Source organism: Oryctolagus cuniculus, chromosome 9, assembly GCF_964237555.1.
Source record: "Oryctolagus cuniculus chromosome 9, mOryCun1.1, whole genome shotgun sequence".
In the NCBI taxonomy this organism is placed as follows: domain Eukaryota; kingdom Metazoa; phylum Chordata; class Mammalia; order Lagomorpha; family Leporidae; genus Oryctolagus; species Oryctolagus cuniculus.
This window is the reverse complement of record NC_091440.1, coordinates 122,172,687-122,187,685: the sequence shown is the minus strand read 5'-3', so window position 1 is coordinate 122,187,685 and position 14,999 is coordinate 122,172,687. Positions and strand designations below refer to the sequence as shown.

The 14,999-nt window shown below is 44.5% G+C and overlaps 1 protein-coding gene across 4 annotated transcripts in view; it reads left to right on the top strand.

Annotated features, from left to right (window-relative positions):
• BCAT1 (branched chain amino acid transaminase 1) overlaps positions 1-14,999 on the top strand; it is a 138,215-nt gene that overhangs the window by 80,577 nt on the left and 42,639 nt on the right. For all 4 annotated transcript variants that reach the window (XM_051850336.2, XM_070049507.1, XM_008259519.4 and 1 more), the window contains one exon: positions 11,938-12,101. In XM_051850336.2, coding sequence (XP_051706296.1) covers positions 11,938-12,101 — 164 coding nt within the window. The remainder of the gene's footprint in view (positions 1-11,937; positions 12,102-14,999) is intronic.

Sequence of the window (14,999 nt, the reverse complement as noted above, 5' to 3'; positions counted from 1 at the left end):
CTGCACTCCCATTCTTAAACACAGTACTAAATATCAATATATAAATATACACATTAATACCTGATAATTACCAACATGAAATGTGTGACTTGTGTGTGGTATAATATAAACATTTAAATCCATGCAGTTATTTGGATGTTAATTTACATAAATCCCTTGTGAAAAGCTTAGAGGATAAAATCATTCACATTATCAAAAAGTTCTTATATTAAAGAATCATCTTGGGCCGGCGCCGTGGCTCAATAGGCTAATCCTCCACCTTGCGGCGCCGGCACACCGGGTTCTAGTCCCGGTCGGGGCGCCGGATTCTGTCCCGGTTGCCCCTCTTCCAGGCCAGCTCTCTGCTGTGGCCCAGGAGTGCAGTGGAGGATGGCCCAAGTGCTTGGGCCCTGCACCCCATGGGAGACCAGGAAAAGCACCTGGATCCTGGCTCCTGCCATCGGATCAGCGCGGTGCGCCGGCTGCAGCGGCGGCCATTGGAGGGTGAACCAACGGCAAAGGAAGACCTTTCTCTCTCTCTCTCTCTCACTGTCCACTCTGCCTGTCAAAAAAAAATAAATAAATAAAATAAAAATAAAAATAAAAATAAAAAAATAAAGAATCATCTTAAGGACGCGAGTTGAGCCTACCAGTTAAGATTCCTGTTAGGATGCCCACGTCCCATATCAGAGAACATGACTTGAAGTCAGCACACTGGCTCCTTATCCAGCTTCCTGCTGCTGCAGACCCTGGGAGGCAGTGCTAATGGCTCAGCTAGCTGAGACCTTGACTGAATCCCCAGGCCACAGCCGCAGGCCACTGTGGACACTGAGGAGATGAACTGGTGAATGGGAGCTCTCTCTGTCTATCTCTGAAATAAGTAAATAAAAAAATAAAACATTTTTAAAGAGGAATTTCAGTATCATTTGAATCAATATCTTCTGACATTTATTTATAGATTGATAACCACATAGAAAATAAAAGTTGGAGTGTTTCAATGAACTGATGATTAGGTATCAGTTAGAAATTAGGATAAAACCTGAAATAATATTTACACACAGCACACTTACATGAACGATTTCCAGATTTTCACTTGACCAGAGGAAAAGCTAGAATTATATGACTGACAGGTTCAATACTGGAAACCCAGCACCGCTAGACCCGAGTTTACTGATATTAAGCCATCCATTTCATCCAACCTTGCCTGGTTCAGTAACTCTATGCAGGTATGTGATTTGAAGGCACAAACACACAGATACAGACTTTTCTTCCCTCTGTGATTCTGGTAAGAATAGAGGTGCCTTGACCACAGCCAATAGCAAAACTGCGCAACTACAATGAAATTCCTGTTGATCATTGCTCTTAGCCTCCTTCCGCCTTTCCCTCATATCTCAGTCACACTGTTTCCCACGAAAAGTAGTAGAGCAAGACAACACTAAGCTATATCTGGGCTGGCAGTAAGTGTCATTGAAAAGGACTCAGTCTGATGTTAGGGACAGTGTGCATTCTCTCAGGAGCACCCAGCACCATTGATCAGTCCTTAGGCTGACCCACAAGCTTCCAGGAAATAAGACAGGTGACCTTGGCTACTGTGGGAGTTGACTCATTTCTCGTCGTCCACTCATTTCTTACTCCTCCAGTTGGATTGTTTCTGTTCAAGAGTTGAGCTCAAGTGGAGAAGCAGTGTTATGTTGGGTTAATCCCGGCTTTGATGTACAAGATATAATTTGAATTATGCAGACATGTAAATCATCTTACATAGACAGTTTTTCCCAGTTGCAACTTCCTGGCAGATCTTTCAGCATGGAGCTTCTCATTAGAGTTGCTGCCGCGTTGTGATTGAACGGAGATCTGAGTATTGGGCCCCGCCTGGTCTACACTTGCATTGCTCTTTCATCCCACAGGGCTCAAGGGCATGTCTGTTGCTCAGAGGTGACTTTCATTCCCTTTTTTTTTTTTTTTTTTTTTTTTAAGATTTATTTGAAAGGCAGAATTGTAGAGAGGTAGAGGCAAAGGCATGGAGAAAGAAAGATCTTCCATCTGCTGGTTCACTCTGCAAATGGTCACAATGGTCAGAGTTGGGCAGATCTGAAGCCGGGAAGCAGGAGCCTCTTTCGGGTCTCCCATGTGGATGCAGGGGCCCAAGGACTTGGACCATCTTATACTGCTTTCCCAGGCCACAGCAGAGAGCTGGATCGGAAGTGGAGCAGCTGGGACTCAAACCCATGGCCGTATGTGATGCCGACACAGCAGGCGACAGCTTTACCTGCTACGCCACAGCTCCAGCCCCTCCTTTTCTTTTGTCACTCTGAAGTCGTTATGTTGCACATAAAATTTAACCTATAATCACAGTAATTCCCATGAAAACAATTCTATTTACTCACTGTCTTTATTTATGCATATATATACATATACATATCACAGTCCTTTCAATTTAGTAAGCAGAAGAATCTGAGCAGGTATGGCAATGACTTAGCCTAGCCACAATTTATAATTACTGATGGGGATGTTGTCCACATCTTTAATGCATTGTTGCAGACCCATTTGATATATTCATTCCACTGTTGATCAACAGGATTTTCATTTGCATAGCTCTGTTACCATTTTAGTGTCATCAAATATTGTCTCTTTTTTAGAGTCTCATTGATTTTACTTGTTTATCAGCTTGTTACTATCCTGGCTTCTGTCAGTGGGTACCTTCTTTTTATTTTTTTAAGAAAGCTTTTATTTAATAAATATAAATTTCATAGGTACAGCTTTTGAGTTATAGTGGTTCTTTCCCCCATACCTGCCCTCCCACCCCCAGACCATCCCACCTCCTACTCCCTCTTCCATCCCATTCTTCATTAAGATTCATTTTTAATTATCTTTATATGCAAAAGAGCAACTCTATACTAAGTAAAGATTTCAACAGTTTGCACCCACACAGACACACAAAGTATAAAGTACTGTTTGAGTACTAGTTTTACTGTTAATTCTCATAGTACAAATCATTAAGGGCAGAAGTCCTACATGTGGAGCAAGTGCACAGTGACTCCTGTTGTTGACTTAACAATTGACACTCTTATTTATGACATAAGTAATCACCTGACCATCTTGTCATGAGCTGCCAAGGCTATGGAAGCCTCTTGAATCCACAAACTCTAACATTATTTAGACAGGGCCATAACTGAAGTGGAAGTTCTCTCCTCCCTTCAGAGAAAGGTATCTCTTTCTTTGATGGCCCCTTCTTTCCACTGGGATCTCACTCACAGAGACCTTCATGTAGGTCATTTTTTTGCCACAGTCCTGGCTTTCTATGCTTGAAATGCTCTCATGGGCTTTTTAAAAGCCAGACTCCGAATGCCTTAAGGGCTTTTTCTGAGGCCAGAGTGCTGATTAGTACATTTGTCATTCTATGAGTCTGCTGTGTGGCCTGCTTCCCATGTTGGATTATTTTCTCCTTTTTAATTCTATCTATTATTAGTACCAGACACTTGGTCTTATTTATATGATCCCTTTGACACTTATTCCCATCTTTATGATCACTTATACACTTAAAATAATTGCTTTAACTAGTAAGATGGCATTGATACCTGCAAACTTAATGGGATTTGGAGTCCTATGGCAAGTTTTTAGCTTTACCCTTAGGTGTAAGTCTGAGGGAACGTGTGCCGAACTCTACATCTCCTCCCTCTCTTATTCCGTATTATTTTAACAGGTATTAATTTTCAGTTGGATTTAAGCACCTAAGAAGAATTATGTGTTAAGTAGAGTTCAACCATTGGTATTAAATAAAAAAAGAAAATAGTAAGCTGTTCCTTGACCATCAGTACAAGGTCTGATCAAGTCACTGCTTCTCATAGTGTCAGTTTCACTTCTACATGTTTCCTTTTAGGAGCTCAGTTCGTTGTCGCAGGTCAGGGAGAACATATGATATTTGTCCTTTTGGGACTGGCTTATTTCATTCAGTATGCTGTTTTTCAGATTCCTCCATTTTGTTGCAAATGACTGGATTTCATTATTTTTTACTGTTGTGTAGTATTCCATGGAGTACATATCCCATAATTTCTTTATCCAGTCTTCTGTTGATGGGCATTTAGGTTGATTCCATTTCTTAGCTATTGTGATTTGAGCTGCAATAAACATTGAGGTGTAGATCGTTCTTTTATTTGCGGATTTAGTTTCCCTTGGATAAATTGGGATGGCTGGGTTTATGGTAGGGCTATATTCAGATTTCTGAGGTATCTTCAAACTGTCATCTTTTTTTTTAAACATTTATTTATTTGAATGTCGGAATTACATACAGAGAGAAGGAGCAGCAGGGAGAGGGAGAGAGAGGTCTTCCGTCAGCTGGTTCACTCCCCAAATGGCTGCAATGGCCGTAGCTGTGCTGATCCAGAGCCAGGAGCCAGGAGCTTCTTCTGAGTCTTCCACGTAGGTGCCAGGGCCCAAGGACTTGGGTCATCTTTTACTGCTTTCCCAGGCCATAGCAGAGAGCTGGATCAGAAACAGAGCAGCCAGGACTAGAACCGGCGCCCACATGGGATGCTGGCGCTTCAGGCCAGGGCTTTAACCCACTGTGCCACAGCGTCGGCCCCATGCCTGTAAGTTTTTAAAAATTTATTTAGTAGAAAGAGAGAAAGAGAGGGGTATGGTCCCTCCCCACATTCCCACATAAGTCGGGAATGGGACTGAAAGCAGAAGCCAGTAGCTTTGTTTAAATCTCTCAAGTGGGAGGCAGGAACCCTACTGCTTGAACCACCGTGTGCTGTTTCCTCCCAGGTACGCATTACCAGGAAGCTGGAATCAGCAACAGAGCTGAGAATAGCTCACTGTCATAGGACATGCAGATCTCCTAGTGGCATCGTAACCACTGTGCCAAAACTGGCCCCTGATAATAGGCTTTCATTGACTATATATCAGTTGCTTGTAAGTCCCGAGGCCGGCACTGAAGAAAACCAGGCACGAGAGAAAGGAATGTTTTCTCTATTGTAACAATGCAACGAATTAGGATTAGCAGCAGATACAAACTTTTTACTTTTGAATTTTGAAAAACTTAATTTATTTGCAGAAGCCCTGAGCTAGAACTCCATTTGGGTCTCCCATACGAGTGGCAGGAGTGCTTGGGCCATCATCTCCTGTCTGCCATGGGCATTAGCAGGAAGATGACCCAAAACCCGAGTAGCCAGGACTGAAACCAGCACTCCAGTAGGGGATGCCAGCATCCCAACCAGCAGCTGAATACACTTCACCACAATGCCCACCCTGGACATGTATTTATTTAACCCAAATAATTAGAGGATGGTGGAGAATCTCCCAAGTATTTTCACAAACGTTTTTTGTACACTCGTAAGATGGTTGGTTGTGGGTAGACATTTGATGCATCAGTTAGGTGCCTGTGGGACACCTGCATCCTGTATCAAAGTGCCTGTGTTGGAGTCCTGACTCTGCTCTGAATTCCAGCTTCCTACTAAGCTGCGCCCTGGGCTGCAGCAGGTGATGGCTCAAATATTTGGATCCCTCCCACCCACATGGAAGACCCAGATTGAATTCTAAGTTGCTGGCCTTGGCCTGACCCAGCCTTGGCTTCTGCAGCCATTTGGGAAGTGAATTAGTGGATCAGAGATACCTTTCTGTCTCTTTGCCATTTAAATGAAAAAAATACATTTTTTTAAGACTGAACTTTAAAAGATAAGAGTGATCATTTGAATCTTTAGTAAAAACCTTGTGTAAAGTACAAGACAAAAATGGACTTGTGCCACATGAAGGGGCAGAGAATTAATTAAGTCTGTTAAAAAGTGTGGTAGTGTTTTATTAGCCTGAACTTGAGGGTCAGGATGCTATAATGGCACATACTCACCTGTTACAGTGGGATCGTTTCCTGGAGTGACATTTCCACTGAGATTGAAAGGTCTGTGTTATTTAGGAGGAGGTGTGGGTGCGTCTTAGTTTGCCACATCCAAGTATACAGCCTTGGAGGCTGAAACAGCAGGCATTTATTTGCTCACTGTTGTGAAGGCTGGAAGTCAAGATCAAGGTCCCAGCAGGGTTGGTGTCTGGGAAGCCTGTCTTCCTGGTGTGTTGATGGCCAGCTTCTTGCTGCATGTTCACAAGGCTTTTGCACCCAAGGGAGAGGTCTGTGACGCCTTTCCTCCATCCTTTAATGACAGCACTCATTTGTATTGGAGATTAGGGTCCTGCCCTGAGGACCTCATCTAACCTTAATTCCCTCCTTCAAGGCCTCATCTCCAACAGTCACATTGAAGGTTAGGGCTTCACCATATGAATTTGGAGGGATACAATTCAGTCCAAAGTTGGTGGTGGCTGGGTGATGAGAGTTCCTTGGATGGAGGCAGTGCTGCAGTGAGGCTGATCAAGATAGGGGAGAGGGGGAGCCTGGATGGTGTCTGTGATGTGAGCCTGGGGTGCAGAGTCTGAGGGGGTTGTGGAAGAAGGTGGGAACCCAAGAGAGCTCTGCTGTGGTCAGGACGTCTTTGGAGTTTTGCTTCAAAACTTTGATATAGTGTCATAGCTTTGGATCCAGAGCAGAATGTAGAAAACTTGAAATCCTCATTTTGAGCCTTGGTTTCTCCGATGTGAAAGTGGAAGTGATAGTTCTTAACTTCCTGGGTTGTTGCACTACGCGAGATAAGGGTTGTAGATCATCACCGGAGCCAAAAGCAATGGGTAGTAGAAGGTAACTTTTTCAGTCTTGCACTAAGACTGTTGGGTTTTCTCTGCCTCCACAGGAAATGGGGTGCTCACTCCCCCAGGAGTGTGACAGCATCCCACTCTCCTCCATGGGTAACTGGGCTCTCTTCCAACACCTCTCATTTTAGAATTCTTACTCAGCTGTTTAACCATCTCTTTGTAACTGATAAGTACAAGTGGTACACATTATGGGGGCTATGAGATGTCTCCCTTGGTGTAGATGTTACAATATTCAAGTCGTATTCAGAACATAGCTATGACCTTAAAGATGTATCATCTCTTCTTGATGAAAACATTGACACCTGTAGCTTTAACAAATATATGCAGTCCATTGTTGTTATCTGTAGGCACTCTGCTGTGCAGTGGAGCGCCAGCCCGTCTTTCTCCTGACTGTAACTTAGCACCTGTTTGTCAGTGGGTATCCTTCCCTGACCCGTGTTACTCTTCCTAGCCTTGGGTAACTTCTGTGAGACAAACGTTTGATTCCACATATCAGTAAGATCATGTGGTATCTATGCTTCTCTGCCTAGCTTATTTCACTTAGTATAATGCCCTCCAGCTCTGACAAAACTGCACCTGCTTTTAGGGCTGAGGAGTATTCTATGTGTGGGCACTGCATGTTCTTTATCTGTGCATCTGTTGATAGACAGCTGTGGTGAGTACTGCTGCACTCAACATGGGAGTTAGATGTCTCTGACAAATTGATTTCAGTGCCTTTGGATAGCAACCTCGTCGTGGGAGTGCTGGATCATATACATATGCAATGGCTGCATAACCTTTTTTAAAAAAACTGACTGTATTAGAACAGTCATCACACTGATTTCTCTCTTCTCTCTCTCTCTCTCTCTCTCTGTGTGTGTGTGTGTGTGTGTGTGTTTTAAAGTTACATTTTGACAAATGTTCTTCTGTTACTCCCAGTCGTCTTACTAATGTACCTGCCTGGGCATCCTGATTCCCAAGCCTTCGAATACTGCTGGGCTTCTCTCTGCTTTTCAGGCCAAATCATAGACTAAGAGTGTTTTCTTAGCTCCCGGAGCTCTTTCTGCTGTTGTTTGAATAACCTCTGAAATCCTCACCTTCCTATAAAGTGATATCTGACTGACCCAGAAAGTAGTGATTTTTGCTGAGATATGTCTCTTTATTTTCCATCACTCCCGAGTCTTAACCTTCTGTGTGGAATAAAGAAAAACCATGTATTTACTTATTTGTGAGGTAGGGCCTAGGAAGTAGAAAAAAAACCTTTTTAAACTTTTTGACACATCAGCATTTCAACTTCAAAGTCACTGTGGTTTCTTGAGAAGTTACATACTTTTACTTTTGGGAGTTTTTAAAAAGCCCCTTTCACTTCTTCATGGTTCTAAATAGTCCAGGAAGCTGGTAGAGAAGAGTAAGAAGTCAATCAATGAGAATGTTCATAAGGAAGTGAGACTTACTGAAGCGATTCCCCAGGTGTTGGCTTCGTATTTTCTCGACTTACACGGGAAAATGTTGCTGTGTTTAATCTGAAGTCTGACCTGTCATCACAGAATTTTGTTCATAATGGTTTGAATAATATTGGAGGATTAAGACAAATGAACCAATAAATAATGATTGCGGAGACTAGAAATAGACATAATCACCAAGCTCCCTGCCTAGAACGATCTTCTGTTAAACTGGAAGCTGTATGAATATTTTCAATAAAATCGCCAGCTTCTTTCATGAAAAGATAATCGATACAAGTAACCATTTAAGGATGTAGGCGACTAAGCTGCATCCAAGTACTTGAAGTCCTTTCAAGACAGGAGTTGACAGTGCTTAAATTTCAGAAAATAAATTGTTAGCATACATAAGCAGCTTTGCTGCCAGCACTGGAAAACCCGTATTTATAATTTACTTCTTTGATAACAATAAAAATGTTATTTCAAGGTTTATCCAGACTTTTCAAGAAACAGATTAAATGTATGGGAATTAGTCTGTTTTCCCTCTGTGTTCTCTCTACTACCACCTAGTGGAATAAATAGAGATTGACCTGTCAAAATCACAAAAAGATGAAAATGGTTAAATTTATCTCCGGGAAAAATTTCCATGATAGTGAGTTTTGTCACTAATTTTAGTAAAATGGAGGTTGCATAAATGCATGGATTCCAAGGGAGAAAAGTCTCAAATGCTCATATGATAGCCAATAAAATGCTATTAGCTTGTCCACAGTGAATGGAAGTGAAGTAAATTACCGAGACAAATCCCAGCCCATCGTACCTCTCAATTGTGTTGAAAAGCCTTTTTTTTCCTCCTTAAGATTTATTTATTTGAAAGGCAGAATTACACAGAGAGAAGGAGAGAAAGATTTTTCATCCTTTGTTTTTCACTTCTCAGATGACCATAACAGCCAGGGCTGAGTCAGGATAGCAGAGGGTAGCAGGGACAGCACATGAATAGCAGGGGCCCAAGCCCGTGGGCCATCTCCTGCTGCCTTTCCAGGCGCATTAGCAGGGAACTGGATCGTAAGTGGAGCAGCTAAAGTCAAACAGGTGCCCGTAAGAGATGGCAGCGTTGCAGATGGTGGTTTAACCTGCTGAATCAGAACTCTGCCCTAAAAAGTCTTTTTTAACTCTTCCTTACACTGATTTTTTAAAAAAATATATAACCCTAACTTTCAAAACCCCCATGAAATGAAAGTACTATCATTACATTTTTTTAAGGATTTATTTATTTATTTGAAAGAAGGAAAGACGGAGAGAGGCAGAATCTTCCATCTCCTTGTTTACTCTCCAGATGGCCACAACAGCCAGAGGTAGGCCAAGCCAATGCCAGCAGCTTCATCTGGGTCTCCTATGTGGGTGCAGTGTCCCAAGCACTTGGGCCATCCTCTGCTGCTCTCCCAGGAGCAGTGGCAAAGAGCTGGATTGGAAGTGGAGCAGCCGACATTGGAATAAAGGCAGTCAGCCAAGTGGGATACCAATATTACAGGCACTGCTTGACCTACTATGCCACAGGGCCCAGCTTCTCACTGAACTTTCTTCATGATAGGTGCACAGAAACTCAGAGGTGAGCTAGCCAAGTGTTTTCAGAGCTGGGGGACCCGGCGGTGTTGTGTATTATTGCTAAGGGGATTGCTTCCCTAAGCAGTGATATCAAGAGACACCAATGAAGCTTGAAAGCTTCCTGTCCTTGACTCCATCTTCAGTCCTCATAAAGGAACAAACACAAATGAGCAAAGAAACAGAAGCGTCTGTTGCCTGTGGACTGATGACTGCCTGTTGGTGGTCGCTGTGCTGTGTGCCAACCCGCGGGCATGCTTTTCAAATGACGCCATGCACACGTTCTTTCCTTTCTGATTCTGCATGATCTGGGTGTTGTTCATAGTGGGCAGGGGGACCGAGAGGCACTGGGCAGGAGGGAGAGCTGCAATGGAAATTCAGAAACAAATGTGAAGTTCACTTCCAGTGAGTTTCGGCAAACAGTGCAGACCCAGGATCAGCTGCAGTTGTGTCTTCGGTTCCTTTACCTGGTTCTCTGTATGACAGATCGCTACCCATCTCCAGGCAGACTGGTTTGTATCCCGAGACCTGAACTGAATACTCCTGACTTGCTTTCTTGTTGCCCGTGACCTTCTTCCCCTTTAAAATACATCTCTCTCAAAACTTTTGTCTCAGTTTTCTTCTTTAGTAAGCCAGTGACTCCAACTCCTTAGAACTGCTGCTGTGTTAGAGGGTGGTTTTGTGTGATTTTTGCATTGCTTGTGATTTTTCGGTATTTGTGGGCAAGGCCGTCTTCAGCCTTTGTTATGCATGATACAGGTGCCTGAGTTTGTCCCATCTTTCTGATGTATTTATGCTGTCTGTGTCTTTGTTTTAATTTGAGAGACAGAGAAAGAGCTCCCATCTGCTAGTTCACTCTCCGAATGCTTGCAAGCGCCTAGAATGGGCTCAGGCTGGCAGTGGGAGGCAGGAACTCCATCGAGGTCTCCCATGTGGGCAGCAGGAACCCAACAACCTGAGCTGCATCAGCAGAAAGCCAGAGTCAAGACCAGAGAACTCTAGCACTGTGATCCGGGGTGCAGGCTTTTTTTTTTTTTTTTTTTTTTTTTTTGACAGAGTGGACAGTGAGAAAGAGAGAAAGGTCTTCCTTTTGCTGTTGGTTCACCCTCCAATGGCCGCCGTGGCTGGCGCACTGCACTGATCCGATGGCAGGAGCCAGGTACTTGTCCTGGTCTCCCATGGGGTGCAGGGCCCAAGCACTTGGGCCATCCTCCACTGCACTCCCTGGCCACAGCAGAGAGCTGGCCTGGAAGAGGGGCAACCGGGACAGAATCCGGCGCCCCGACCGGGACTAGAACCTGGTGTGCCGGTGCCGCAAGGCAGAGGATTAGCCTAGTGAGCCGCGGCGCCGGCCCGGGGTGCAGGCATCTTAACCATTAGGCTTAACACCTGCCGCCTGTCTGCTATCTTAATGTCCAGCCGAAACTCGCTCGCTCTTGCTGTGCCCCACCCAACACAGTCAGGTGTAGTAATGGCACACTCCTCTAGTCTACCACTTCTGGAGGACTTGGCTTGTCCGAAACAGCTAGGCTTTGAAACAGAGGGGCCCATTAGAGATGCAAAGAATATGTTCAGCCTTCAAGGACTAAGATCTGAGTTCTTCCCTTTCTTAATTCCCAGCTGATACCACCTTACAAAGTGTTACAGCTGGTTGTTCAAATTATGTTTTTCCAGGTAGATGTTTGGTGCAACAGTTAAAACTCACTTGAGATACCCACATTCCATATTGGAACGCCTGGATTCAAGTTCTAGCTGTTTTAATTTCAGTTTCCTTCTAATGTGTGCCCTGGGGGTAATGGTTGATGGCTCAAGTAGTTGGGTCCCTACCACCCTTGTGGGAAAAATGGACTAAGTTCCCTCCTCCTGTCTTCCCCCTGACCCGGGCTTGACTATTGCTGCCTTTGGGGGGATTGAGCCAGTTTGCTGTTTCTCTGCTTTTCGAATACATACATACATACATACATATGTAATAAATAAACTTTTATGTCTGTTGCTTCTTTAAAGTCCTAGAACAACAAAAACCTGACAAGTTCACTTTTCATCTCAAAGCCTAACTCAGAAAGCTAAGCAAATTGACCGTGAAGTTCTCTGTTTTTCAGTGTTGTCTTCTTAAAAGACCGTCAGGCTTTGTGTAACTCAATTTGAATTGATGGCCCTTTCTGGGAGGTAGTTGCAGACCTACTGTCCACTTTAAAGACCGGTGTCTGCACTCTGAGTGACAACGGTGTGTGCTCTTATCTTATTGCAGGCTTCTCTTGGAGTCAAGAAGCCTACGAAAGCCCTGCTCTTTGTGATCTTGAGCCCAGTGGGACCTTATTTTTCAAGTGGTGCCTTCAATCCAGTGTCCCTGTGGGCCAACCCAAAGTATGTAAGAGCCTGGGAAGGGGGAACTGGAGCCTACAAGATGGGAGGGTAAGTAACTCTGTTCCTCTGCCTGACCACGTAGTTACTGTCCTTGAACTTGATTGTGAAGACATATAATGATAGACTTGAATGCTGCTTTCTGTTTCATGTTCAGTTTCCAGTGTTTTTATTTATTTTTAAATTTTTGACAGGCAGAGTTAGACAGTGAGAGAGACAGAGAGAAAGGTCTTCCTTCCGTTGGTTCACCCCCCACAAATGGCTGCTATGGCCGGCGCTGCGCTGATCTGAAGCCAAGAGCCAGGTTCTTCCTCCTGGTCTCCCACGCGGGTGCAGGGCCCAAGCACTTGGGCCATCCTCCACTGCCTTCCTGGGCCACAGCAGAGAGCTGGCCTGGAAGAGGGGCAACCAGAACAGAATCCGGCACCCCAACCAGGACTAGAACCCGGTGTGCCGGTGCCGCAGGTGGAGGATTAGCCTAGTGAGCCGTGGCGCCCACCAAGTTTTCAGTGTTTTTAACATGTTAGTTACTTAAAAGCATAACTAGGGGACCTTTATTAGGGTGAAGCAGGTAATACAATTCCCAGGTGAGAACGAAAGTAAAGCAGGAATCAGAGGAGTGCTTGGAGTGAGCCAGCCCTGGACCCTGGGCCTCTGGGACTGGAGGCTGCTGGTTGGTGCTAGAGGGCATCTGGTCCTGGGGTTGAGGCTGTCAGCTGGCTCCACAGCGTCTTCCCCATAGACGCCTGCTCTGCTCAAGGGCTGTCTTCATTGTCATGGATCATGGCCACACCTGCTGCCAGCTGGCTGAGGGACAGCTTGGCTCTGTCAGGCTGGTCTCGTAGGCCATATGTAGCTGGCAAGAAATAAAAGAGCGTTTGAAAGGTGTTAGACAGTCTCAGGGTGGACTTGGCCGTGATTTAGGAATTCCCCAGTGGGTGAACCAGACTAACTGGATTGGCCATTCTGGGCTCCTCCTCTGTCTGTCTCACTGGTGATGGGCATCATGTACCCAGGGCAGTGACAGTCCCGCAAGGTGACTCAGGGACAATCTCCTGGGCCCTCGTACTGCATCTGGATGTAGGAAGTTCTGAACATATTCCTCTGGAAGATAGTGAAGCTGGCATTGGCCTCTCTGTGGCCTTCCTGTCCTAGCTCAGAACACTGTTTCCTCTGCCCCAGGCAAGCAGGTGGAAGAAAAAGCATTACTCTCTTGATTGCTTTTTCTCACGTGTTCAGACTTCTGCACTGAGTTGTGCGTACGCTCTGTTTTCTACCATGTGAACTATGTTAAGACTCTTTAGGGTGCACATTACAAGAAAACAGCCATCTTGAAAGCTAGTAAGGATGAAGGTTCCTTTTCATAAATCTTGCTTTCTAGCTACCCCTGTCTGCTCAGGGAAAAGATAACATAGGGACAGAGAAATTGCAGAGAAATCTTGATTGACTTACATTTGAGCAGGTTGTAATTAATTATAAAGATGAGATGATGCAGTTTCACAGAAGACACAATCACTGGAGGCCAGCTAGGAATTAGTATTTACTGAGGGGCAGGCATTTGGTGCAGTAGTTCAGCCATTGGGATGCCTGCATCCCGTATGGAATGCCTGTGTTCAAGTCCTGGCTCTCTCCATTCCAGTTTCTTGTTAACATACACCTTGGGAGACAGCAGATGATGGCTCAAGTTGTTGGGTCTTTGTAACCTACATGGGAGACCTGGGTTGATTTTGGGCTTCTGACTTCATACTGGCTCAGCTATGGCTTTAGTGGGTACTTAGTGAATGGACCAGCAGATATCATGTGCATCTTTCTCTCTCCCCTCCTCCACCTGTCTTCTCTCTCCCCTTATCCCCTCTCCTTCTCCCTGTGCCTTTCAAATAAAATGAAAACATAAAAAATTAATATTTTCTGTACATCATAGAGTGAACCCTACTATACACTATGGAGTTGTGTACCACATCTTAATTCAAGATGTTGATAATAGGCACAATTGGGAGGGTAGTGAGGAAGAACTTTGAGAATTCTTTGTAGCTTTTGCTCAATTTTTCTGTAAATTGTAAAGTACTCCAAAAACAGAGTGTATTATGAGAAAAACGATCACTCTGACTCTACTCTCAGGTGGACCATGATCAACATAAGATGACTTGAAATCTTGCAGGTGAGGAAGAGACTAGAAAAAGGCAATATTAGAGCTTACAAATAAAAGCAAAAATGGCAAAAGGGAAGATAGTGACAAAAATCTGCGTACCTTCCTTTCAGTTTTTCTGTGAATGTAAGTAATGTAGCCCAGCCTGTTGTTGCAGGAAGTTTTACGCTCCCTGCTCCAAAGCTTCCAGCTTGAAGGAAATACAGAGGAAACCAAAGACCCTGCATTCAGCTTCCTCCTATTTAGTTGGCAAAGACATTGGAAATCAACTTCAGATTAATGGATTAATAGTTGTTTAAATACAATTAAGCCAGTAACTGGCCTTCAAGCACTTTTTTTAGGCCCTTGTGGTCTACTGATTCTCATAAATTCAATAGCTTTTTTTTTTTTTTTTTTTTGACATATAGAGTTAGACAGTGAGAGAAAGACAGAGAGAAATGTCTTCCTTCCGCTGGTTCACCCCCCAAATGGCCGCTACGGTCGGAGCTACGCCGATCCGAAGCCAGGAGCCAGGTGCTTCCTCCTGGTCTGCCATGCGGGTGCAGGGCCCAAGCAGTTGGGTCATCCTCCGCTGTCTTCCCAGGCCACAGCAGAGAGCTGGACTGGAAGAGGGGCAACCGGGACTAGAACCCGGTGCCCATATGGGATGCCGGCACTGCAGGCGGAGGATTAACCAAGTGAGCCACGGCTCCAGCCCCCTCAATAGCTTTCTGATTTGCTTTCTGATTTCTGTCTGATTGAACCTGAGGAAGGGAGAGAAATATTTTTTCCATCTTTATTGTAAGATTATTCCACTGTTTTGA